At 45.4% G+C, this 27,014-nt stretch overlaps 1 protein-coding gene across 2 annotated transcripts in view; it reads left to right on the top strand.

Annotated features, from left to right (window-relative positions):
* The window catches only part of RALGAPA2 (Ral GTPase activating protein catalytic subunit alpha 2), a 380,381-nt gene that overhangs the window by 121,101 nt on the left and 232,266 nt on the right, over positions 1 to 27,014 (top strand). For both annotated transcript variants that reach the window (XM_060253668.1, XM_060253669.1), the window contains 5 exons: positions 818 to 912; positions 3,987 to 4,065; positions 4,513 to 4,689; positions 15,359 to 15,552; positions 16,622 to 16,720. In XM_060253668.1, the coding sequence (XP_060109651.1) occupies positions 818 to 912; positions 3,987 to 4,065; positions 4,513 to 4,689; positions 15,359 to 15,552; positions 16,622 to 16,720 (644 nt within the window). The remainder of the gene's footprint in view (positions 1 to 817; positions 913 to 3,986; positions 4,066 to 4,512; positions 4,690 to 15,358; positions 15,553 to 16,621; positions 16,721 to 27,014) is intronic.

A 27,014-nucleotide genomic window follows, 5' to 3' on the forward strand; every position in this document is an offset into this window, starting at 1 on the left:
AAAGGGGAACTTGCTGAGAAAGAGTTTTCAGGTTCACCAAGTCTGAGAAGAGTGCATTTAGTGGTGTCAGTTCTTCATTTGTTAAAAAATATTTATATCCCGCTTTCCTCTGGATCAATGAGACCCAAAGTGTTTGGCATCATATTTAAAAATAAATGCAGCCTTGCATCAGCAGAAGTGTGAATAAAAGGAAGCGCACCATCACCTCCATATACCACTCAAAGCACAGCGGAAGAGCTCCATTTTATGCAATTTCTGGCAACTGTGCATGTTTGGAGCCTTCCTTGCATTCTTGGGAAGACACTGGGAAAAACACAACAAACTCCAGCTAAACTAGTCATTGCTGACCTGGGTGGAGGAAATCCCACAGATATGAGGGTCCTAGATTATGGAGGATTTAAAAAGTTAACTCATGTTTCCGTGAGTAAGCGCAGTTATAGTACTTCTAAACTGAACATTTCCCCAAAACACTGAATCTTCATTAACTTAAATATATGGTACTTAATACGGAATTTACAGTTTTTTCAAACTAACCCCAATTATTATGTTAAATAAATGCCTCCATCAGTCACAAAATATTCAGTTGTCTTTGTAAAACGTTTGCAATGTAATTGAGATTTAATTCATTGCCCCACCTCCAAATTAACAAATGTGTTGTGCTTATGTCTGGATTCTAGGTTTTCTACTAATTTAAAGGCTTGCAAAATAGTTGAGTTCACAATGTGAGTGCAAAATTTACAAAATAGCATGTTTCATAGAAATAAAATGCATTTTTTTCATTTTATTCACTTTTAAATTTTTACTTTGAATTTCACAGTTAGAAAAACAGAAAGCTCACAGAATTTAACTTCAGATTCCCAGTATGTTCAAGAAATTAAAACAACAGTGACTAGGGAAAGCTCCACCCAACAAGTAAGTGAAATTAATTAATATACAGCATAATCCTGATAGCATCAAAGAATGTCTTATTTTTGCTTTATTGCATTTTAATAGTTCCCTCGCGTATGCTTAGGTTAGGCCAGCTATTTAAGTACTGCTTATACTGTTTGCCCTAAAGTCCGTTTTATTGTGGAATTTGCTCCAGTCTCTTCTATGATCCATGGAATTTCCTTGTGCACCACTGGAATTCCCTTCTGAAAATGTAGATTGGTCCATCCTAATTATGGAAAAGAATGGTACAGCTATTTCACAGCTTTAATGTATGTGCTCATTGGAGTTTCATAATGTTGCAGGCCAGGGGTGTTAAATGTCTGCCGGGACTGGCACGCCCAGGTCTGTGGGGCTCTTTTCTCTCCCCTCTTGTCCTCCCACTTTGAAGCTCTGAGGCTGCAGACCTTCCCAGCTCCTTCTGCCTTGTTTTTGCTGCCTGTAGCAGCAACCTCTTCTGGCCTTGCAAAGCTGCAAATAAAATGCAGAACAGATTTTCCATTAAGGTCTCTGCCCCAGATAGCTAAAATAGTTTAACTTTGCAGCATTCCTATGACCAGCTGAAGCTGTTGATTCCTGGAGTTGTGTCCTTTCAAATAAAGGGTTGATGCTTTAAGCTAAATGGACCTGAGAACTGGTGCCTAGTGAGTACTCTTCCCTGGGAACCCCCATCCAAAGGAGGATATTACACTGGAGAGCCATTGGCAATCTGAGTAGACCCAGTGTGTGTGTGGGGGGGGGAGAAGTTGCAATGCCCAGCCATTTCATTATTTTCCTAGGCTCAGAGCATTTTATATTTTTAGTCTCCATTTTGTCTTGATGTTTTATTTTAAAAATTGCATTGCCAAATGCCACTATTACCGCCTGTCCATTTTAAATAAAATATTGCAAGAGTTTTTAAGCATATTTGTATTTTAAGTTAAAATATTTATTTTAATTGTGTTTGTCTATGTTCTTTACAAAGTTTATATCTCCACTATCTGGCATTATATTTTATGACACTCAAGGCCCAGCCCCACAAAGTCCCATTTATGTCAGATCCGTTCCTCATAATAAATGAGTTCGACACCCCTGTTTTAGGCTGTACTTAGAGGTTAAGGCCACAATATCCACAATTACATCAGGCAAGCCCAAGAGCTGGTATGCACATTAGGATTCTACATTTTTGTCTTTAAAGAGCAGGCCTCAGATTTGGCACCAAAGTAGGCTTGCCAATCCTCAGGTCCCAGCGGGGGATCTGCTTTCCCAGACTCCTTACCGCCCTCAGTCAGCTGACCAGCGGGGGGAAGCCCCGCCCCCAAAGGACCGTGTGCCTTTGCACCTCCGGAGGCTTCAGTCTCCGATTGAAAGGCTTCCTCTTGGGATGGTGTGTCTGTGTTGCTGTGAAGAAGCTGGCAGCAACTCGTGAGTAGAGAGGCCAGTCCCCTGCTTCAGAGTCACCAGAAATGGTGTGGGGGGGGTGTGGGGGGAGGGAAACGTCTGCTGAGCACTTCATTATTCCCTATGTGGAGATCAATTCTCATAGGGTATACTGGGGAATTGATCTGGTGGTTTCAGGGGCTCTGGGGGAGCTGTTTTTAGAGGTAGAGGCACCAAATTTTCAGTGTAGTATCTAGTGCCTCTCCCCAAAGTACCCCCCAAGTTTCAAAACGATTGGACCAGGGGGTCCTATGAGCCCCAAGAGAAGGTGCCCCTATCCTTCATTATTTCCTATGGAAGGAAGACATTTAAAAAGGTGTGCTGTCCCTTTAAATGTGATGGCCAGAACACTCTTGGAGTTCAATTATGCTTGTCACACCCTTGTTCCTGGCTTCGCCCCCAATGTCTCCTGGCTCCACCCCCCAAGTCTCCTGGCTCCACCCCCAAAGTCCCCAGATATTTCTTGAATTGGACTTGGCAACCCTATACCAAAGTAATCTAATTGTCCCGTAGTGTGGGTCGTTGCTGTTGGAGAAACAAAATTTCAAAACCTCTTTGGATTGCAAACTTGGATTTTTAAAAAATAAATGAATAAAGGCATGGATCCAGTGCTCACATTCACTATTGGAGGTGTCTTAGTACCAAGGAAAGGCCAGACACTGAAACACTCATAGTAAGGCCTGTAGGGTGAGAGGAGGATAATTTAGAGGATCCATAGTCAAATTCTTGTCTACTTCATCTCCCCTTCCTCTTGGCTGACTTGGACTTCCTTCTTTAGTAGGAAAGTGCTTTCAATAGTATAGGATTGAGGCTGTCCCCCACCCATTCATTGACAGGGAACGTTTTTTGAAGGTGTGATGGCCATTGTGGTAAAGCAGTACCTCTTCTGGTGTCCTGATTTTTCTATTCAGCAAGTAGGAAAGGTTTTGAACAAGAAAATGCATTATTTAAAGTAATGTACATCAATTGCCTGCTGCCAAATTTACTTCCCCCACCCAGTAGTTTCAACTGAAACATTCCATCTATTGAAGCTGTTTTTAAAAATAAACTTAAATTTATTTATGAAAATATAATAGTACATCAGGTAGGGTAATACTGTCTCTGCTCAATAGGAAGACAATTCCCCTTAAAAATGGTATACACTGCAAAAAAAATATTGGACATAACTGTATGCAAATGTAAGACAGCCCCCTCTCTTTTTTGACAGAATACCTGTGAAAAAATCTAGTCTTGCATTTGAATAAATACTGTAAGAACTGTTTTTCCAACATAATGTATGAGCATGTTGTAGTTTTGCTGCTATATGATAAAATCTACAGAAAAGTTTGTAAGCCATTTCTCTAATATTAAGATGAGATGAAGTAAAAGGTGGATTGATCCAGATATATGACCATAATTTAGCTTTCACGGTTTGCAATCTCTTTGTAGTCTGAGGTCTCTCTTAAGAATATCATTCTAAGCTGCTCAATGTCAGAGTTTGATCCATGTGATTTTAATTGTTGTTTTTGTTGTATTATTTTAGTAGTGAGCTTTTTCTGGAGAAGGTGGCATATAAATTTTCTAAATAAATAAATTGGTAATAAAATAATTGTAAATCATGCAGTAAGAGGAGTTTTTCTGTCTTGGAATTTTGCATGCAGGCAGGGAATGATCCAACTGAATTAGATCCCAAAACTGATGTGCAGCATTTGTGTGAGAGTCACAAGGAAAAAGAAAAGAGTGAGTGTCAGTAAACTGGGTGTTATTTATTTCTGTACTAAAAGTGTTGTATAGAATGCACAGGGGTCAATTAATTGTTATTGTTGATAATTTCTGTTTGAATAACCTACTGTCACGTTCCAGAGAGAGCCAGTTTGGTGTAGTGGTTAAGTGCACACTCTCTAATCTAGGAAAACCGGGTTTGATTCTTCACTCCTCCACCTGCACCTGCTGGCTCAGTCATAACTCTCTCAGAGCAATTCTCTCAGAGTTCTCTCAGCCCCACCTACCTCTCTGGGTGCCTGTTGTGGGGATGATAATGAAAAGGAGATTGTTAGCCACTCCAACACTTGGAATGAAGGATGGGGTATAAATCCAATTTCTTCTTCTTCTTCTTCTTCTTCTTCTTCTTCTTCTTCTTTCACTGGGTTATTTTTTCCATTAATTATTAATTTTTTCATTACATAGCTGAAAGTGTGAGCAGTGATATGTCCATTGGATACAACAGTGAAGTAGACATCACACTGGTTCCCTGGCAAGCATGCGAAGAAGACCATGATGCCAACATGCCAACGGATATATCTGTTGACCCAGACACATGCCATTGGTTACCACTGAATCCTTCAGATGGCACAAATTTAACAGGTATTTTTCTGTTAAAGGATGCATGGTGTCTATGTCTGTGTGTAGATTGTATTTGTATATGTGTACATAAATGTAGAACTATTCACATGTACATTCTCAGTCTTCCTTTGTTGCTCCTTTGGAATTTACAGTCTTAGGGAAGAAAAAAGCTATTCATAGTCAGACTTATAGGTTGGACTTAGAAAGGCAACTTTGCCAAATTTAGAACTATGCTGGGTATCCCATGGTCAGAAATATTCAGGAAGAAGGGGGGTTCAAGAGGGATAGGAGTTTCTTAAAAACGAAATACTGAAAACGCAATCACAGACGATTCCTATGAGAAGAAAAAATGGAAGAAACCTAAAGAAGCCAAGGTGGCTCCATATACAGCTCTCTAAAGACTTGAGAAATAAAAAAGACTCCTTTAGGAATTGGAAGGAGTGCCTTATAACCAAGGATGAATATAAACAAATCACCAGTGCTTGTAGAGAAAAAGGAAAGCTAAAGCTCAGTATGAGCTTAGGCTGACCAAAGATGCTAAAAACAACAAAAAAAAGTTCTTTCCTTATGTTCAGAGTAAGAAAAAGAGCAAGGACATGGTTAGGCCCATTGCAAGGGCAGAAAATTGTAACAGGTAATGAAGAGAGGGCAAAACTGCTCAATTCCTACTTTTCCTTAATCTTCTCTTCTGAGGGAAGCAGTGCTCAACATGGCCAAAACAGAACATATAAGGAGGGTATGAAGTTCCAACCTAGGATCCGTATAGGGGTAGTACGTAAACACCTAGTTTCTTTAAATGAAACTAATTCCTCAGAGCCAGATGAACTGCATACAAGGGTACTAAAAGAGCTTGTGGATATAATTTCTGAGCCTCTGGCTATTATTTTTGAGAATTCTTGGAGAACAGGAGAGGTGCCGGAAGACTGGAGGCAGGCGAATGTTGTCCCCATCTTCAAGAAGGGGGAAAAGGAGGATCTGGGTAATTACCGACCCGTCAGGTTGACGTGTATCCCTGGAAAAGTTTTAGAAGAAATCATCAGACAGTTGGTCTTGGAACATTTAGAAAGGATGGCTGTGATTACTAAGAGCCAGCATGGTTTTCTCAAGAACAAGTAATGGCAGACTAACCTGATCTCTTTTTTTGAGAAAGTGACTACCTTGCTGGATTGGGGGAATGCTGTAGACATCATTTATCTTGATTTCAGTAAGGCTTTAGATAAGGTTCCCATACTATCCTTGTTGACAAGTTGGTAAAATGTGGTTTGGATCCTGTTACCGTTAGGTGGATCTGTAACTGAAACAGGATACAGGATGATATTGACAGGCTTGACAGACTTGAAAACTGGGCTAAAACCAGTAAAATGAATTTTAACAGGGATAAATGTAAAGTTCTGCATTTAGGTAGGAAAAATCCAATGCATGGTTATAGGACGGGGGAGACTTGTCTTAGCAGTAGTATGTGCGAAAAGGATCTCAGTGGACCATACACTGAACATGAGTCAACAGTGTGAATCAGAAGTGAAGAAGTGAGCAGTGACTCACAAAAGCTCATCCCCTGCCACAGCTTTTGTTCATCTTTAAGGTGCAACTGGATTCTTACTATTTTCTACTGCTACCCGTCTGGATCTATCCCCCTAGAGAAGGGTAAACTCCATATAATCACATTCCTGTTGAACTCCTTCTGCTCCCCAAATTACTCCCTCCCCAGACTCCATCACCAAATCTCTGGGAATTTCCCAACCCCCCAGGATCCTCTGTCATGTATTTCAGCGTCATGCATGGATGGCTAAAATGAGAAAGATCCACCTCTGCCAACCCGCTTTTGTGGTGTTGCATAGCATCCAACCCAAGATACATATATGGAAGTTAAGAGTAAGCCAGAAAAGTCTGAACAGGTAAAATGTATTACAGAAACATATAAAATGTTAAATTCAATAGATATGTAGGATATTATTAAGAAAGCATTCACATAAAAAGAAAATCATACTATCCTGCAGTGGACTGGAGAATTACCTTGTATTAATCCTCCCAAGAAGCACTTCTGGTAGAGAGTTCTTGTATTTCTTTTTACAAAATAGGCGAAAGCTTCTGATATGTGGTTTGAGAGGTTCCGGCAGTTCTTGTCCCTTGTTGTTCAAGGCACAGAAGTTGGCATTGTAACTCTTTGCAAGATGTTTCTTCTGTAGCACTAGAGGGTGCTGAATGCCCATGAATCAGTCTCTGAGTGAAAAATTGTATGACAAGCAGATCCATCTGTAAAGACGTCTGCTATTTAGAGCCTTTGGGCTTTCATATTTCTCATAGTTTTAGCAATTCTGTTTATTAGTGGTGAAATGTATTTTCATGACCTTTCAATCTATGGTACATGTTCATAACGTGTATCATGAGGCAACATAATTTGTTTCTGAATCATGTTCAGCGACTTAGTCCAGATTCACCGATGTGAATTTAAGTGTTAGCATGAAGAAATATATTCCTGTTGAGATACATGCATCTTGCGAACTAATAATCTAAGGCTGTCTTTTATTAATCCTTTATTGTAAAGTTATAAATGCTAAACATACTGAATGGGAAAATAGCAGAAGAGAGTGAAGTTGTCTGGCCAGAACATACTGAACTCATTGCCAGTGCTAGATTTTTGGAGGAAAATGTCTCTAAAGGAGGAAATTGATTGACTAACAAAATCCAGTCACTAGAAAACTGTAACTGACGTTCTGTACTGTTTGTTTTATTTACAACATGTTGGAGTGTGAAAATATTTTTCCTGATCTGCCCCTACTTCCTTCCCCATTTGCACAAGGGATCCCTTCTACGTTCATGAGAGGTTTGAGAGCATCTGTTGAGGAAAGCGCTGTGCCCTGATCTCTGCCTCTTGTTTCTGTTCTGGCAGTCCTTGAGCATCTTGAGTTGCCATGAGCAGCCATTCTCCTTGGGACCATACAATCACTGTGTAGTATGGGATATTTGAAGCCTGCTGGTCTAGGTAGCCTCTTAATTAGAGGTGATATTTCAGTCAGTCAGTCAGTTTATTGCGGCTCTAAGCCAATCGACAGCAACAACACAACTCATCAATAACAGTACAACACAGCACCAAGTTGAAATATAACATAACAATATAAAACTTGTACATCCATCAAAGTGGTAATAAAATTAGCTGACGTAGGCAACACTTAACTAAAAGCATCTTCTTTCAAATACAGACAGCATTAAATTTCTTCCTGATTAGAGGTGATATTTAAATAAATAATTGGATTTTTTTAGTTACCACTCACCTGAAGGTCTCATGGTGACTTACATTGTTAAAACTAATAAGGTAAAAACAAATAACAAATATAATTTATTAACATTAAAAGGTTAAATACATGGCCATCACTATACCACTATTAAAACAGCCCAAACATGTTTACTCTCCAAAGGCCAACCTAAATAATTCAGCTTGGCATTCCCTGCAGAAACTAAATAAGTCCAGCAGGGCAAGGGTGTCATCTGAGTGTGCAGTCCACGGGGAAGGGGGCCACAACTGAGAAGGCCCTTCCTCTGGAGCCCCCTAGATGATGACTGAAGAGAGCGCAAAGGGGGGTTGTAGCAGGCGAGGCAGTCCTGTAGGTATGAAGGTGCCAGACCATTAAGAGCTTTAAAAAGATTCCTTGAGACCAAGCCTTTGAGGTCTTTGGTCTAGGAGTCCTCTGTTCTCGTATGAATTATTAGGTGCTTCCCTGTATTTTTCTAATAAATGCTAGCATAGTTGTTGTAAGGTTTTGCCCAAGTTCAATCCTTGTTGGTTCAAAAGAAGCTTCAATGATGAGGCTTGAAGCAAACATTAATGGCATGCATTTGCAAGACCAGGTCTTGCCAGCCTGAAGTGAATTTGCAGACCCTTAGCACTTATAGGTTACAACATAATGGCTCCCTTTTTCCCACGCCTGCCAAATGTTTTTTGAATTAATATGAAATCATTTCTCAGAACTCAGTGTTACTTCCTGTCGAGGTCACATTCCACATACTCTTCCCTTTTCAGTCGGTTCCTATCGGCGTTACCCATGGCAACTAGATAAGAACTGTCTCTCTGTGCTCCTCTTCCACCTGCAGGCCTGGAGCATCCCACTACACACAAAATATTAAATGTCTAAAGAAGTCAATGGGAGTTAGTATTCATGGATGCAATCACAGTATGGGGTTAGTACATCAGATAGATGCAAATACAACAACATAATAATAGATAATTAATTAGCCAGGATAATAAAAGAAATAAAAAAGATTCCTTTAGGAGATGGAAGAAGGGCCTTATAACCAAGGATGAATATAAACCAGGGGTGGCCAAACTGTGGCTCAGGAGCCACATGTGGCTGTTTCACACATATTGTATGGCTCTTGAAGCCCCTACTGCTCCATTGGCTGGCTTTCTTTCTTTCCACCTCTCCCTCCCTCCTCGCTCTCCCATCTATTTTCCTTCTTTCCTTCCTCCCTCCCTTGTCTGACATTCATGTCTTGTGGCTCTCAAACATCTGGCACATTATTCTGTGTGGCTCATATATTAAGCAGGTTTGGCCACTCCTGATATAAACAAATAACCAGTGCTTCTAGAGAAAGAGTTAGAAAAGCTAAAGCTCAGTATTAGCTTAGGCTAGCCAAATATGCTAAAACTAACAAAAAAAGCATTAGTTTCTTATGTTCAGAGTAAGAAAAAGAGCAATGGCATGGTATGCCCGATGCAAGGGAAGGAAAGTGAAATTATAGCAGGTGATGAATAGAGGGCATAACTGCTCAATTCCTAGAGAAGTGCCAGAAGATTGGAGGCGGGTGAATGTTGTCCCCATCTTCAAGAAGGGGGGAAAGGAGGATCTGGGTAACTACCGACCTGTCAGCTTGACGTCCATACCTGGAAAAGTTTTAGAACAAATCGTCAGTCAGTCCTGGAACATTTACAAAGGATGGCTGTGATCACTAAGAACCAGCATGGGTTTCTCAAAAACAAGTAATGTCAGACTGTCCTGACCAGTCCCAGCCGGGACTCGCCCGTCCACCCCTTGCTGCCGACTTCCGAGGTCCCCACACCTATCAAAGAGCCAGCTTGGCCGGCTGAAGACCCTGAGCAGCCCCGCAACCCAGGGCACACAGAAGGAGCGGCTCCAGCCCATTGGGTCCAGCCAAAAGTCCGGGCAGTCTGTGGTGCTGCAGCAGTGGCTCCACTTGGCTGCTGAGGTCCTCCGCCAGCCCCGTAGAGCCCTGACAGCCTCCAAAGGAGGCAAACAACCCCTGCACCAGCTGCCCTGCAGCCCAAAGCCTGCCACGAGACAAAGACAAAGTGGCCCAGCACAGGCCTAACTGGAAGCACTCCCAGCCCCACCCTGTAGGCAGCCTGAGCATCCTTCCCTCTTATGAGGGGGCGGGGCGAGGGGAAAGGCAGGGGTGCGGAAAAGGAGAGAGCAGGGGAGGTATAAAGGGAGGGAAGGCAGCAAAGGGGGGAGCATTGAGGAAGGGAAGAGGTGATGCTGGAGCCTGGCTGAAAAGACAAGGCCAGAGAGAGGGACAAGGCAGCAGTTAGAGGCCATGTGCACTTAACCTGCCCTCTCACCTGGTCAGAGCCCCCCCCCCCTTGCCTAGAGGGAAGGTCCCCTGGGCAACAGAGCTATGGCCACCAGTAGGATGGGACCCCCGGAGGAAGTGGGGCGTGACACAGACTGACTTGATCTCTTTTTTTTGAGAAAGTAACTACCTTGCTGGATCAGGGGAATGCCATAGACATAGTTTATCTTGACTTCAGTGCTTTAGATAAGGTTCCACATACTCTCCTTGTTGACAAGTTGATATAATGTGGCTTGGATCCTGTTACCATTAGGTGGATCTATAACTGACTGACAGATCACACCCAAAGAGTGCTTATGAATGGTTCTTCATCCTCTTGGATAGGAGTGACAAATGGAGTGCCTCAAGGATCTGTACCTGGGACCTCTTTTGTTCAACATCTTTATGGATGATTTGGATGAAGGAATAGAGGGAATGCTTATTAAATTTGCAGATGATACTAAATTGGGAGAGGTTGCTAACACAGTAGAAGACAGAAACAAGATACAGGATGACAGACTGGAAAACTGGACTGAAACCAATAAAATGAATTTTAACAGGGATAAACGAAAAGCTCTGCATTTAGGTAGGAAAAATCCGATGCATTATTATAGGATGGGGGAGACTTGTCTTGGTAGTAGTATGTGTGAAAAGGAACTAGAGGTCTTAGTGGACCATACGCTGAACATGAGTCAACAGTGTGATGCAGTGGCTAAAAAGGCAAATGCAATTTTGAGATGGAGCAACAGAAGCATAATGTCCTGATCACATAAAGTGATTATATCTCTTTACTTTGCTCTGGTAAGACGTCACCTGGAGTATTGTGTCCAGTTTTGGACACCACATTTTAAGAAGAATATAGACAAGCTGGAATGGGTCCAGAAGAGGGCGATGAAGATAGTGATGGTGATGGGGATGGAGACCAAGTCCTATGAAGAAAGGTTGAAGGAGCTGGGCATGTTTTAGAGGATGTGAGGGTGATCTGGCTGCGACATCTGTTACCCCATTGATCGCCAGGGTTGATTCGGCTGATCTTGCTGGCTAGGAGGGCGTCCCCTTCCTCACCACTCCATGTGCATCCCTCTTGAAGCTGCGCACTTGTTGGAAGAGGACAACCATCCCAGATAGAAGGAGTGTACCGTTCTTTGGTCAAGGGTATACGATAGCCTGGAGAGGAGGCAGCTGAGAGGTGATATGATCACCATCTTCAAGTACTTGAAGGGGTGTCATATAGAGGATTGTGCAGAATTGTTTTCCGTGGCCCCAGAAGGTTGGACCAGAACCAACAGGTTGAAATTAAATCAAAAGAGTTTCTGGCTCAACATTAGGAAGAACTTCCTGACAGTCAGAGTGGTTTCTCAGTGGAACAGGCTTCCTTGGGAGGTGGTGGGCTCTCCTCCCTTGGAGGTTTTTAAACAGAAGCTAGATGGCCATCTGATAGCAACGCGGATCCTGTGAATTTGGGGGGAGGGTATTTGTGAATTTCCTGCATTGTGCCAGGGGCTGGACTAGATGACTCTGGAGGTCCCTTTCAACTCTGTGATTATATGAATAACACCAGGAATACAAACAACAGTAACCACCCCAAGCGCTAACTGTCAGGGACTCGTTCCCAAATATTTTGTTTCTGCTTTTAAAAAAAAATTCCGGTCGGTGATCTTTTTATAAATACCATTAAACATTTATGCTCCCAACATTCTTTCCCACTTTAGTATGTTCAAGAAACTGAACATGAAATGGAGCTATGCTCATGCGGGTATGGACTTGATTCATAATGGCTATTGCCAATAAAGGCAGATAAAAAGGGTAGTCCCAAACCAATTGTGGCTTTTCCTGTATATATGCATGGTGGCTATTTATTCCTGGAGGGGAGGGTGTTAAAGCTCTGCCCTGGAGAAAGTGCAGTGAAGACAAATCCTTCCCTCAACATAGAATGCTAGGCAGTCAGTTATGTTGGCATCCCCGAGAAAGTGTCCATGTGCAGAGCAGACATAGATTTGTTTAATATGTAAGCCTTCCTTTGCACATCCTTGGTGTGTGTGTGTGTGTTATGTGCCATCAAGTTTCTTCCAATTTATGGTGACCCTATAAATTAATGACCTCCAAAATGTCCTCTCATTAACAGCCTTGCTCAGGTCTTGCAAACTGAGGGCCAGTGTTTGGTGTAGCAGACTCTTATATGGGAGAACCGGGTTCGATTCTCCCCTCCTCCACCTGCACCTGCTGATGCGACCTTGAGTCAGCCACAAGTTCTCTCAGAGCTGTTCTGCTCAAGAGCAGTTATGGGAGACAGCTCCGTAGCCAGGATTTGGAAGGTCAGGGGGCCTTTGCTTTTTGGGGGGGGGCACTCAACGGCCCCAACCCATAGTCGCTCTCATGGCCACCCTGACCTACCATCACACTGGCTGGTGCTCCACACAGCCAGAATTAAACTTTGTTGGCCTTAAAGGGGTCACCAGACTCAAATTTTGTTCTATTACTTCAGACCAATGCTTCTACCCACCCAAATCTGTTTCTGTTCCCAGAACACTCAAACTCCTCCCAAAGACTGTAATTCCAATCTGGGGCTGTCATTCCAGTCCTTGAATGCTCACACTACTTTCTCTAGGGACTGGCATTCCACTCAGGGGGCCATCATTCCTGGCTCAGAACACTGATTTGAGTCCTGCGGACCGTCATTCCACTATGTGTGTGTGCAGGCTCTCTGGTGCCCTAGGCAAAGCTAATTTCTGCCCCCCCCCCACACACACACTGATAACCAATTTTCAAAAACTTGAAATTGCTCTAGCAAGTATTTGGATGGGAGACCTCCTTGGAATAACAAAGTTGGGAGGAGGAGGAGGAGGAGGAGAAGAAGAAGAAGATGATGATGATGATGATAATGATGATGATGATATTGGATTTATATCCCGCCCTCCACTCCGAAGAGTCTCTGAGCGGCTCACAATCTCCTTTCCCTTCCTCCCCCACAACAGACACCCTGTGAGGTAGATGAAGATGTTGGATTTATATCCCGCCCTCCACTCCGAAGAGTCTCAGAGCGGCTCACAATCTCCTTTCCCTTCCTCCCCCACAACAGACACCCTGTTAGGTGGGTGGGGCTGGAGAGGGCTCTCACAGCAGCTGCCCTTTCAAGGACAACCTCTGCCAGGGCTATGGCTGACCCAAGGCCATTCCAGCAGGTGCAAGTGGAGGAGTGGGGAATCAAACCAGATAAGAGTCCGCACACTTAACCACTACACCAAACTGGCTCTCCCTAGAGGAAGTAGTGTGAGCATTCGAGGACTGGAATGACAGCCCCAGATTGGAGGGCGGGGGTGTGTGTCTGAAAATTAAAGCAAACTACAGGAAGGTCACCTGAAGCAATGGGAAGCAGAACTACCTTCAGTCCTCTTATTCGATGGGTTTACTCCCAGGATATTTGGCTACCAACCTCCTGGCGGGACATGGAGATCACCCAGAATTAGAACTGTCCTCTGGACTACAGAGATAATTTCCTCTGTACGGAATGACTTTTTTTTGGAGGGGGGGGGACTTTACATGCCACTGAGCTCCCTGCCCTCCTCAGGATCCAGCCAAAATACCCAGGAATTTACCAGCCAGAATTGTCAGAGTTGTTGTGAATTGAAGCCCATATATCACAGTTCTGCTACCCAAATACAAAGATAGCTGTATTGAAGGCATATTGCCAGCCTTTCCCCTGCAACACACATGCACGCACACAAGTCCTGTTCACAAGTTACAGTGAACACACATACTGTCTTGTTATTTAAATATGCATTGAGTCATTCTCTTGGTAGGAAGTCCTGGAACCAGCATTGTAGAGCTGGAGCTTACTAGAGAGACCAAGGAAGGAAGGGGGGAAGGGCTTAAAAAAGGAAATGCTCTTTCGGGGGGGGGGGGGGGGAGCAGGTTTTACCTTGTGAATTACAAAGGAGAACATGAAGAGCTTCAGATATGCAGCAGAAGGGGAACCTTTACTTACCAGGATGTGTGTATGGCAGGGAAGCTTTTAGATATTGAAATGCTGCAAAAATTTATAGAGGCTCCCAGCCGCCTCGAGAGAGTCACAGCGGGTCTGCTCCACAGAGTCCTAGTGCCCCCCCTCCCTAGTGACACTCCTCATCACCAGCCTTTTTGTACAGCAAGCAATCCACTTGAGAGCGTCCTGTTCCTCCCCACCCTTTCCCTGCAGTGTGGTTTTACGCTCCCCCCCACAAAACCGCTCTTCATTTGCATCACCAATATCACGGGGCTGCATTCTGCTGCCAGCAATGCCACAGCCTGCACCACTTCACTGCAGATGCACGCTCTTGCAAGCCCAACCCCCCTCCCGCAACCAGTTCCCAGCTCCCCTGCGTGGCAGAGCAAGTAGGGCAGCCCGCATGCCCCCCCCAGTGAGTTGTAGCTGGGCACATGCCTGGCGGCGGCAGCAAATCCCCTGAGGAAAGCTGCCATGGCACAGCCGGAGTGAGTGTCAGGCAGGGGAAGTCGAGGACAGGACGAGGAGGAGATCCCCCAGAAGTGGTGGAGGCAGCTGCTCCCCCTCCCCCCACAGCAGAAGGTGCCTGGCGACGAGAGTGACAGAAAGAGAAGGGGCTTCTCTTCCTCCCTGCCACTCTCATCGCCACTGCCCTCCCTTCCCTGCCACTCCCCAGCAGAAGCAGTCCTGGCGTCCTTCATTGGTTAAAGGGCCCACCAATCAGGTGATTGGCCAGGGGCTCTTTTAACTGGAGGGGGAGGCTGGGGACTGCTTCTGCCCTCTGTCTTGCGCTCCAGGATGCAGCAGAGGCCGGGGGGGCTGGTTGGGGCCCCCAAGTCAGGGGGCCTCACCCAGAAGTCGGGGGACTGTGCCCCCACAGGCCCCCTCGTAGCTACGGCCTGATGGGAGAGCTCTCTTAGCCCCGCCAACCTCACAAGATGTCTGTTGTGGGAAGGGGGAGGAGGAGATTGTAAGCCGTTCTGAGGCTCCTTCAGGTAGTGAAAGGTGGGGTATAAATCCAATCTCCTCTTCTCCTTCTTTGAGTCAATCTATCTCATGTTGGCTCTTCTCTTTTCTTGCTGCCTTCAACTTTTAGTAAAACGTCATGTTAGTAACTACCAACCCCCCTGTTTCCTCTTTTAGACAGCACTGAATTCCTTGCTGATGACTGCAGTATAATTGCTGGTGGGAATCTCACTGGGTGGCATCCTGATTCTGCTGCTGTATTATGGCGAAGAATATTGGGAATTCTTGGAGATGTAAACAGTATTCAGTCTCCTAAAATACATGCCAGAGTTTTTGAATATCTTTATGTGCTGTGGTACAAATTGGCAAAGGTAAGATGGAATGCAGTTGATCAGATATAAAGCTAGTCAAATCATGTTAGCTGCTCACATAATAAAATAAAGAGCTCTGTTAAGCAGCAAACTAGTTTATCAGCAAACTAGTGAATAACACTTTTTAAAGCTCTTCCTAAGATTTTATGAATGTGTTTACTAAAATATTTGTACCTTGACTTTGCTCTTAACTCAGGACGGCTAACACGAAAATAAACTGCTGGAATAAAGTATGTCATATACAAAATAAACTAACTGCTTAGTTTATTTTGCTATTCCTGACCTAATTTTTTCAAGACACGTTTCATTTTCGATTGCTTAGCCAGTCCTGTGATCTAAGAGAAGTAAGGAACAACTATCTTAGTAAACACATTCATAAAATTTAGGAGAGCTTTAAAAGTGTTATTCACTAGTTTGCTGATAAACTAGTTTGTGCTAACAGAGCTCTTTCATTTTATATGTGAGCAGTGACATGATTTGACTAGCTTATATCTGATCAACTGCATTCCAGTGACATGACCATCTTCCTGTCATGACAGTGCAGAGAAAAAGGAGAAAGATAATTTGCAGTGAGGAGAGAATTTTAACTGGTCTTGCAGTGATACCCTGAGTAATGAAGATGTGGCAAGAGGCTGACTTGGATCCAGCCTATAATTTCTGTGGGGCTGAAGAGGGGGTGATATTTACTTATTTCCCCTCTCCTGTGGGAGGACTCTGATTTCCACCTAAGCTATTCTGGGAGGGGGGGTCACTCAGGAGCAGTGAGGGGATAGTTGGGGACAGGGTTACCACGGGAGAGGAGAACTGGTGGAAAGTGTTCTTCCTCTTTGCACCCATATAAATTCTAGGCAGGATCCAAGCCAATGACAACTACAGGCGACTTCTTGTCCAAGCTAGATTCTCTTTTGAGCCACGTTGAGTTTGGGGTTTTCCAAGAGGGTAGCCCAAAAAACAAAAATGGGAAAGCCTGTACTTTATTTACAAGAAGCAAGGAAGAAACATTGTGTTTCATGTTCTCTTCTTAAAATTTTGAATGTTTGACTAATTGCCTGGATTTTTTTTTATTTAGATAAGAGACAATCTTGCGATCAGTCTGGATAACCAGTCAACTCCCTCACCTCCCATTTTAATCCCGCCACTCAGAATATTTGCATCATGGTTGTTCAAAGTAAGTTTGAAAAGTTTTATGCAAATCAGTGTCATGTGCAGATTGTTTTGGGTGAATTTAGTACTGTTTTATCTGCCTTTGAGCTGACATTATTATGTCCCAAGCTAAGAACCTCATATTGTGCTAAATTTGCAGCTTCCTTGACTGTCAGTAAACACAGCCATATTGACTGTACAAACCTGTTTGTATGTAATAGCTGGGCCTTCCAGATTCCTTTGTTCCTAACTTCTCATGGATAAATAAAGCAATATGGATACTTAGAGGTACAGTTTGTTAAAGAAAAGCACAGCACAATGGCAGCAGAAGGATAAGAACATAAGAAAAGCCATGTTGGATCAGGCCAAAGGCCCATCCAGTCCAACACTCTGTCACACAGTGGCCAAAAAAAAAAGAGGTTCACAAGTGGGGCTAGAAGTCCTTCCACATTGCCCCCCCAGGCACCAAGAATACAGAGCATCACTGCCCCAGACGGTTCCAATAATATGCTGCAATAAAAATAATCTTTAACTTGTATCCCTCCCTCCCCGCCGGAGCAGGCTCAGGGCGGCTCACATGGCATAACATAGTATGCTACATTTCAACAATTAAAACAGAATATATACAAAACATATTACAGGTCATATTAACATATTATTATCCTACATTAAAATCATCTAATTAAAACCAACAAATTAATTTGGTGCTAAGATCTCGGTGCTGACCATCTTACAGTTGTTCCATGGCAACTGGAGAGCCAGTTTGGTGTAGTGGTTAAGTGTGTGGACTCTTATCTGGGAGAACCGGGTTTGATTCCCCACTCCTCCACTTGCACCTGCTGGAATGGCCTTGGGTCAGCCATAGCTCTGGCAGAAGTTGTCCTTGAAAGGGCAGCTGCGGGGAGAGCTCTCTCCAGCCCCACCCACCTCAAAGGGTGTTTGTTGTGGGGGAGGAAGTTAAAGGAAATTGTTAGCCGCTCTGAGACTCTTCGGAGTGGAGGGCGGGATATAAATCCAATATCTTCTTCATCATCTTCAATGGTATTTCTTCTACAGTAAATTCCATATTAAGCAAAGGCCAGTTGGAAGAGGGTAGTCTTGCAGGTCTTTCGGAACTGCGTAAGGCTCCACAAGGCCTGCACTTCCTCCGGTAATTGGTTCCACCAGTGGGGAGCTGTAAACAAGAAGGCCCTTTCCCTGGTGACTTTCAGTTTGGCCTCCTTTGGCCCGGGGACTGCCAAAAGATTTTGATAGCCGGATCGCAATACCCTCTGGGGAATATATGGGGAGAGACGGTGTCAAGCATCGGTATTTCGAATAATTGAGCTATTGTTTAAATCAAAGACTCGCTTTATTGATAATCCAATACTTACTCCAAGGAACGATACCTTGGAAGTGATACAGAATGTTACTTAGCATAGCATCTTAAAGGCTACTTCAAAGGCAACGTTCAGATAACTTCAAAAGCATAACATACAGATGTGAATTGCATAGAGGGTTCAAAGCATACTATCAACTATCATTTGGGTACTACAACATCTCCTGTTTCCCACACCTTCCTGGCTTGCTGATATGTATGGGAACTCAGGGGAGAGGCATTTCTGCTTTACAATAGGGAGATTAATTGCATATCCTGCATCCTTGAAAGTCAACAGGTGAGGGGAACTTTGAAGAGAGATCTTTATTCAGAAAAGAGGGAAAGCAGAAGGGAGGGGGGAAGTATGTGCACAGAATGCATACTAAATTAATAATCAGAAATCTGCCTCCTCTAAGATCCTGCTCGGGGCTTGGAGGGATGCAACTTGTAAAATTTTCTTATTAAGTCTTTTGCTTGTACATTCGAGCTCTCTACCCATTCGTCGTGGCTCAGTGAGAAATGCTTCCATCTAATTAAAAAATACAACACCCCCTGTTTTAGCTTAGCATCTAAGATTTCTTTAACTTCATGGTGACTCTGACCCCCAATCTGGATAGGTTGTGGAGCTTGTGGTTGAGGGTGCCAAAACATAGCTGCAGGGTCTTGACGGAGAAGACTGCAATGAAAAACAGGGTGTATTTTACTAAACATTTTTGGTAATTGCAATTCCACTGTCACTTTGTTGATTATTCTCTTTATTTTGGAAGGACCAAGAAATTTATATGCCAGCTTTTTGGATGGTTGAGGCAATGGTAAATTCTTAGTAGACAAAAATACCATCTCTCCTACTTTAAAATCCCACACAGGAGCATGATTTTTGTCATAATGTCTCGTGTCTTTAGCTGCTTCTAGATTCTCTTGCATTACTTTCCATGTATTCCCCAAATTCCCCCACCAATGTTCGAAAGAGGAAGGTAGTTCCGGGACGGTTCCACCCGGTAGTAACGGGAAAGGTTTCCCCTCGTACCAATTTACCACCAAAAAGGGAGAGGTTTTGGTGGAGCTATGCACACTGTTGTTATATCCATATTCTGCGAAAGGTAAGAGTTCCACCCAGTTTGATAGTTGGTGGTTCACAAAACACCGTAAATACTGTTCTAGGAGCACATTTACCCTTTCCGTCTGTACGTCAGTTTGGGGGTGATACTCCGAGCTCAGACCTTGCTCTATTCTCGTTAACTTGCAGAACTCCTACCAAAAGTTGGCAACGAACTGAGGTCCTCTGTCACTAATGACCTTATCTGGGAATGAGTGTAGTTTAACCACATGTTGGAAAAACTAGTGAGCTAGTCTCTTTGCAGTGGGTAGTTGGGTGCAGGGAATGAAATGTGCCTGTTTCGAAAATGTGTCCACCACCACCAAAATTACCGTTTTCCCCTGGGACGTCAGGAGCTCTATTATAAAGTCCATCGATACAATTGCCCATGGTCTGGTAGCGGTTTCCAGAGGTTGCAATAACCCCCGGGGTTCCCCCCCCCCCCTTTTCTTGGCCATTATACATACTGGGCATGAAGCCACATAATTTTAAATGTCTTTTTTCATGGATGGCCACCAGAACTGCTGATTCACTAAATGCAATGTTTTCACATACCCAAAATGTCCAGACAGTTTACTGTTATGGCAAAATTCCAACACTTCTTTCCTCAGGCGTTCGGGTACATAGAGCTTTCCCTCTTGGTACCAGAACCCCCCTTCTCCCTTAATAACCATCAGGTTTCTGGTCACCTTCTTTCTCTACTTCTGCAATCAGTCTTTCTTCCCCCCACTTCTTTTCTAGGTTTTCTCGCTTCGCTTTGGAACGGGTGGTTACTGCCCCTCCCAAGTGACTTGGCGAGATAATAAGAGTCAATGACTTCTTCCCTTTGACTATTATGTTGGGGAAATCAAGACAATGCATCGGCTAAAAAGTTTTTAGAGCCCGGGATGTGTTTCAGGGTAAAATCAAACTTGGCGAAGAAGCCCGCCCAGCGAATCTGCTTTTCTGTTAATTTCCTGCGTCCTGTGAGAGCCTCTAAATTTTTATGGTCTGTCTAGATTTCGAACAGCACCCTCGCCCCTTCTAACCATGACCTCCAGATTTTCAGTGCAAAAATCACCACGAACGCCTCTTTATCCCAAACGGACCGATTACGTTCTTGAGAAAACTTTTTAGAGATATATGCACAAGGCTCTTCATCGGGCTGCATCAGGATCGCTCCCACAGTGACATTGGAGGCGTCGCATTGGACCACAAAGGGTTTTAAGTCATTGGGGTGAATGAGGATAGGCTCACTGGTGAACAGTCTCTTTAATTTATTAAAGGCTTCTTGGCATTTGGCTATCCATTCCAATTTAACCCCTGGTCTTTTGGCGTCAGCCCCTTTTCCTTTAGTCTTTAAAAGGTCAGTTGGGGCAACATCGTTTGCACAAATCCTTGCATGAAATTACAGTAAAAATTTGCAAAACCGAGGAAAGATTGGAGCTGTCTATGTGTCCTTGGGGGTTCCCAATCTAATACTGCTTGGATTTTGGCGGGATCCATGGCCAACCCCCTTTTGGACACTCGGTACCCTAAATAGTCAAGCTCCGTTTTGTGGAATTCACACTTTGTCAACTTGACATACAGTTGGTGTTCGTATAGGGTGCTTAGCACTTCCTGTACTAATTTCACATGCAATTGTAAATCCTTGGAATAAATAATTATATCATCCAGGTACACCACGACCCCTTTGTACAAGTATTTTCGTAGAATTTCATTTATAAAGTTCATAAATACTCCAGGTGCCCCTTGTAATCCAAATGGCATGACTAAGTATTTAAATCGGCCCATGGGGGTATTGAAAGCCCTTTTCCATTCATCTCCCTCTTTTATGCGCACCCGAAAATATGCGTCTCGCAAGTCTAGCATGGTGAAAATCCTCTCCTCTGATACTGTGCTTAGCAGATCTTTGATCAGAGGGATGGGGTAAGCGTTTGAGGTGGAAATCCCATTAATCCCTCGAAAATCCATGCAAAGCTGAAGCCCACCATCCTTCTTCTTCCTGAAGAGCACCGGAGCAGCGTGAGGAGCCGTGGCTGGCCGAATAAAACCTCTTTTTAAATTTTTGTCCAAAAACTTCCTTAATTTGGCTTTTTCTGCCCACCCCATCAAGTAGAGCTTAGCTCTGGGGAGCTCCTGCCCTGGGATGAGTTCTATAGCGCAATCAGTATCTCTGTGGGAAGGAAGTTCATTTGCCTCCTCTTCACTAAACACTCTTTTCAAGTCTCTGTATTCCTTAGGGATCGACCGCACCTCCTCTATTGTCAAACACAGCTTTTCATTCCTAGGGGGTGGGGCTTGGCTCCCCAGCCTCTGTCCCAGTGATGGTGCTCACACTTTTTATCAGTAAAGTCTATGGTTTTTTCCCCACATTTAATACCAGGTTCATGCTTCGCCAACCACCCTACCCCTAATATGATATTGAAGGAAGAAGAGGGGGCTATTACAAAGAGTTCAGTGACCCAGTGGTTCTCTATCCCTACTGGCACCTCTTGCATCTGTTCCACACATGACTCCCCTCAGAAATATCATGCTTGACAGACGGTCCCTAAGGTAGGCACCTTGTAATGAATCCAGTATACTATTGGCAGCCAATGCAGTTCCCACAGCCTCAGCTGTATGTGCTCCCATGTAGGGAGCCCCAAAAGTAGCCTGGCTGCGGTGTTCTGCACCAGCTGCAGTTTCTGGGTTCGGCACAAGGGCAGCCCCATGTAGAGTGCATTACAGTAGTCCAATCTCGAGGTGACCATTGCATGGATCACTGTTGCCAGGTCATCGTGCTCCAGGAAGGGAGCCAACTGCCTCGCCCGCCTAAGATGAAAAAAGGCAGATTTAGCAGTGGCTGCTATCTGGGCCTCCACTGACAAGGCAGGCTCCAGCAGCACCCCCAGGCTCTTGACCTTGCACGCCATTTTCAATGGCGCACCATCAAAGGCTGGTAGGAGAATTTCCCCTCCCAGACCACCACGGCTCAAGTAAAGGACCTCTGTCTTAGCTGGATTCAACTTCAATCTACTCATCCTGAGCCATCCTGCCACAGCTTGCCACGCCAGGTCCAAATTTTCTGGGACACAGTCAGGCCTGCTTTCCATCAGTATATAGAGTTGGATGTCATCAGCATACTGGTGACAACCCAACCCTTACCTCCAGGCAATCTGGGCAAGGGGGCACATGTAGATGTTAAATAACAACAGAGAGAGCACCGCCCCCTGTGGCACTCCACAATTAAGTGAGCCAATTCAGTCGGATCTGATGTAATCTTTTTCAAGAGAGGGCGGACCACAGCCTTTTTAAAAGGCATTGGAAAAAGCCCTTCCGGGAGGGATCTATTTACGATGTCCCATATAGAACATCTAAGCTCCCTCTGGCAAGCTTTAATTAGCCAGGAGGGGCACGGGTCCAGATCACATGTTGTTGGGTGTACAGTAGAGAGGATTCTGTCAACTTCCTCCAAGCTGAGCATATCTAAGTGATCCAGAACTAATCCAGAAGACAGACACAGGGCCTCGAGTTCACATACTGTATCCAATGTGGCGGGAAGGTCGTAGAGGAGCGACAAGAACTTATCTGCACAAAATTTCACAAAAGCCTCACAGCCTATCTCCAATTCCCTAGCATTTAACCTGCCTTGCGGCAGTGTTGTAAGATTTCGAATTATCCTAAACAATTGTGCCGGGCGCGAATTTGCAGACGCAATCTTGGCAGCAAAGTAAGTCTTCTTGGTGGCTTTGACTGCCATCTCATAGGATCTCATGAACTCTCTATAAGATGTTCTAGTCGCTTCATCTTAAGTACGCTGCCATTGCCTCTCTAACCATCTGAGCCCTCGTTTCAGCTTCCGCAACTCCAGGGTATACCACGGAACGACCCTTGGCACTTACCGTGAGGGGTCCTTCTCCTAAGAGGACAGGAGGACATCTTGGGTGTTTTCCCACCGTCCAATCAGGGAGGCAGGAATCTAAAAGATCTTCTTCTTCCTGTGGCTGTGGGAACCACCTCTCATTTTGGGTGACTCCAAGAAGCAGTACGAAAAACCTAATATCTAGTAAAAGAAAAAACTTCTCATGCAAAAAACAGTTAACAGTACGTCAGCCACAACCGCCTTAACTTGGCAGGCTGACCGCCGAGATAAACCCTAATAGGGAAACGAAAGAGGTAAACAGGTCAATAGGCAATAGGCATAAGTGGTAGGAAGTACCAGTAGTAGGATATAGGACGAAAAATAGGAACAGACTGCCCCAAGGTAGGGCGATAGACGGGAGGGCAAGATGTCCTCCTGTCCTCTTAGGAGAAGGACCCCTCATGGTAAGTGCCAAGGGTCATTCTCCCTAAGAGGCGGAGGACATCTTGGGTGCTCCCAGAGCAGTATGTTAAGCCGGGTGGGGTCGCCCTACTCGGGCAGGACATGTTGAAGGATTCGTCTGCCGAAGGCCGCATCTACTGATGCTTAGGCATTCAGTTTATAGTGACGAATAAAGGTGGATATAGATGACCATGTAGCTGCCTTGCACACCTCCTTGACAGAGGCATTCTTATTAAAGGCCGCGTCGGCGGCCGCGCTTCTGGTCGAGTGTGCTGTGATCCCTGGTGGAACCTTGAGGTGTAAGGCCTTGTACGTCTCCGTTATGCACTGCTTGATGGTATAACCGATGGCCGACTTGGACATCTTCTGACCCATTCTGGGCTCTGCCACGTTGACAAACATGGTGTCAGACTTACGAAATGTCTCTGTCCTAATCAGGTAGATCTTGATTGCCCTGCGTACATCCAAGGTATGCCACGTGCGCTCCTTCAGGTGCTTAGGATCTGGGCAGAAGGATGGTAGGTTGATTTCCTGACTTTGGTGGAATCTAGAAGAAATCTTGGGATGGAAGGTAGGGTCCGGATAGAGGACGACCTTGTCCTTGTGAAACACGCAAAGCTCTTTCTTTACTGACAGCGCACCGATTTCGGAGACCCTTCTGGCCGAGGTTATTGCAACTAGGAATATCGTCTTCATGCGCATTATCCTCAATGGCACAGACATTAACGGCTCGAAGGGCGGATTAGTCAGGGCCGAAAGCACCGTATTCAGTCTCCAAGTAGGGAAGCGGTGCGTTTGTGGTGGAGAACTCAAAGAAGCCCCTCTAAGGAACCGCCGGATGTGTGGATGAGATGGCAGGTGAACGCCATCTACCTGTTGGAGCACTGATGCCAGGGCCGCAACCTGCCGCCTGAGGGTAGCTGGTTTCAGCCCGGATTGGAGGCCGTCCTGAAGAAATTGGAGAATCCTAGGGACAGTAGGCTGCAGCGGGTCCACATCCTTTCTCCTGCACCACCTGTGGAAGGCCTTCCAAGACACGTTATAGATCCGGGTGGTGGATTCTTTTCTGGAAGCCAGAATTGTATTGGTCACATCACTAGTATAGCCTAGGTCTAACAACGATCTCCTCTCAACCTCCACGCGGTCAGACCCAGCCATTCGGGATGGGGGTGCCATACTGGACCCTGCAACAGCATGTCTGGTTGAACTGGCAGGCGGAGGGGTTCTTCTATAGACATCTGTTGAATTGAAGAAAACCAAGGACGACGAGGCCACCAGGGTGCAACTAGTATGACCTTGGCCCCCAGCAGGCTGATCTTCCTGAGCAGCTTCGGGATGACCGGTATCGGAGGAAATGCGTATAGGAGGTCCTGCGGCCATGGGGATGTTAAGGCGTCTGTGGCCTCCGCCCGACTGTGGTAGTACCTCGTGAAGAACCGAGGGAGTTGGTGATTCTGGTGAGACGCAAAGAGGTCCAGTGCTGGCGGGCCGAAGTGGTCCACTATCTTCAGAAACAGAGCCCTGTTGAGCGACCACTCCCCTGCCTGAATGCTCTCCCGACTGAGCCAGTCTGCTTGGACATTGCTGGACTCCTTGATGTGCTCCGCTCTTACCGATTTTAGATTGAGTTCCGCCCATTCGAACAACTTTGCGGCCTCGTTGTGGAGGGAACTGGACCTGGACCCCCCTTGATTGTTTAAGTAGGCTTTCGCCGCTATATTGTCCGTTCTCACTAGCATGTGCTGTCCTGACACTTGGTCCTGAAAGTGGAGCAGCGCCAATCGTATGGCCCGGAGCTCCAGAAGATTGATCGGAAGGGTCGACTCCTTGGTTGACCACTGGCCCTGCGTGGGAACCTCGTTGAGAGTCGCTCCCCAACCTGAGAGGCTGGCATCTGAGAACAGTTGCAACTCTCCCTCCGTGGCGTAGATTCTCCCCTGTCGGAGGTTGGCGGTCTTGGTCCACCACAGAAGACTCTCCTTGACTTTCGTAGGTACCGTCAGAGAGATGGAGCGCCTCTCCATGATCTGGAGTTGGTAGGGGCGTAGAAACATCTGTAACTGCCTGGTATGGTAACGGCCCCACTGAAGCGCCTCGAGATTCGAGATCAGGAGACCCATAAGCCTTGCTAGCGTCAGGAGCGTCGATGATGATCCTTGAATCACTTGCTGCACTAGCGTCCTGGTCTTTAAGATCTTGTCCTCCGGGAGGAATATGGAGTTCAAGTTTGTGTCGATTATCATGCCCAGATGTTCCAGTCTCTGAGTCGGGTGCAGTTGGCTTTTGGGGAGATTTATTAAGAACCCATGCTGTTGAAGACATTTGACAGTGCGCTGGACATCCAGTTCTGCATCCTTTCTCGACGAAGATCTTATCAACAGGTCGTCGAGATACAGGTGCACATGGATGCCCCTCTGCCTGAGGTGCGCTATCAGATTCACCAGGACCTTGGTGAACACCCGGAGCGCCGTCGCCAGACCGAATGGAAGGGCCCTGAACTGGTAGTGTGATCCGTTCACGCAAAACCGAAGAAACCTGCGATGTGCGGGTAGGATCGGGATGTGTAAGTAGGCCTCTGTTAGATCCAGTGATGCCATATAATCCCGATGATGTAGGGCTTCTGTTATTGACTTGATGGACTCCATTCTGAAGTGCCGGAGTTTGATATTCTTGTTCAGGAATTTCAAGTCCAGGATCGCCCTCCAATCCCCATTCCTTTTGGGCACTGTGAAGAAGATCAAATAAACACCTTGATACCTCTGCTTCAAGGGGTCTTGTTCTATAGCTGCGATCTCTAAGAGATGGTAAATAGCTTTGAGGGTGACATCTCTCCATCCCGGGTTCGAGCGAAGGGGAGAAATAATGAAGCGGTCTGGGGGTGAACGCTTGAATTCTATCCGGTAGCCCCGAGAAACAATGTCCAGAGTCCAAGAGTCTGCCCGTGACTCCCTCCAGGCTTGGTGGAAGTGAAGCAGGCGGCCCCCTACTGGGATGCGCTCCCAGTCATGCCTTACTGGGCTTGGGGCCCCTCTCAAACTTATCTGATCGGTCGGGCTGGTTCCTCTGGAATCGGGAGTTGGAGAAGTTTTTGCGAAAGTTTTGTTTGGGTTGACCCCAGACTGGTCTTCTGTATTCTTGTTTTGTTTTGGAGAAGCTGGTTGGGGTACGAAAGGAGCTAGAGCCGAACCCCCGTCTGTCGGGCCGCCTCAGAAATTTTGGCATGGCCTTCTTTTTGTCCCGCGTCTCCACCAGGATCTTCTCCAGGGAGTCTCCGAACAGCTTCTCTCCTTGAAAGGGATAGCCTGACACAATTGACTTTGAGTGGGTGTCAGCTGGCCAGGCTCTCAGCCATAGGCCCCTTCTCGCCACGGTGTTAGCCGCCATCGCCCTAGCTGAGAATGAAAGAGAGTCCAGGGAGGCGTCCGCTGAGAACTCTGCTGCCCGTAGGAGTCTGCTGGTGCCTTCCAGAACCCTCTTATCCGTGTCTGGTACGAGTTGTGATAGGCGTCTGACCCACACTATTGCTGCCCTAGCCACTATGGAATTAGCAGCAGCTGCCTTGATGGCCAGGGCTGTAGCCT

Source organism: Heteronotia binoei, chromosome 14, assembly GCF_032191835.1.
Source record: "Heteronotia binoei isolate CCM8104 ecotype False Entrance Well chromosome 14, APGP_CSIRO_Hbin_v1, whole genome shotgun sequence".
In the NCBI taxonomy this organism is placed as follows: Eukaryota; Metazoa; Chordata; class Lepidosauria; order Squamata; family Gekkonidae; genus Heteronotia; species Heteronotia binoei.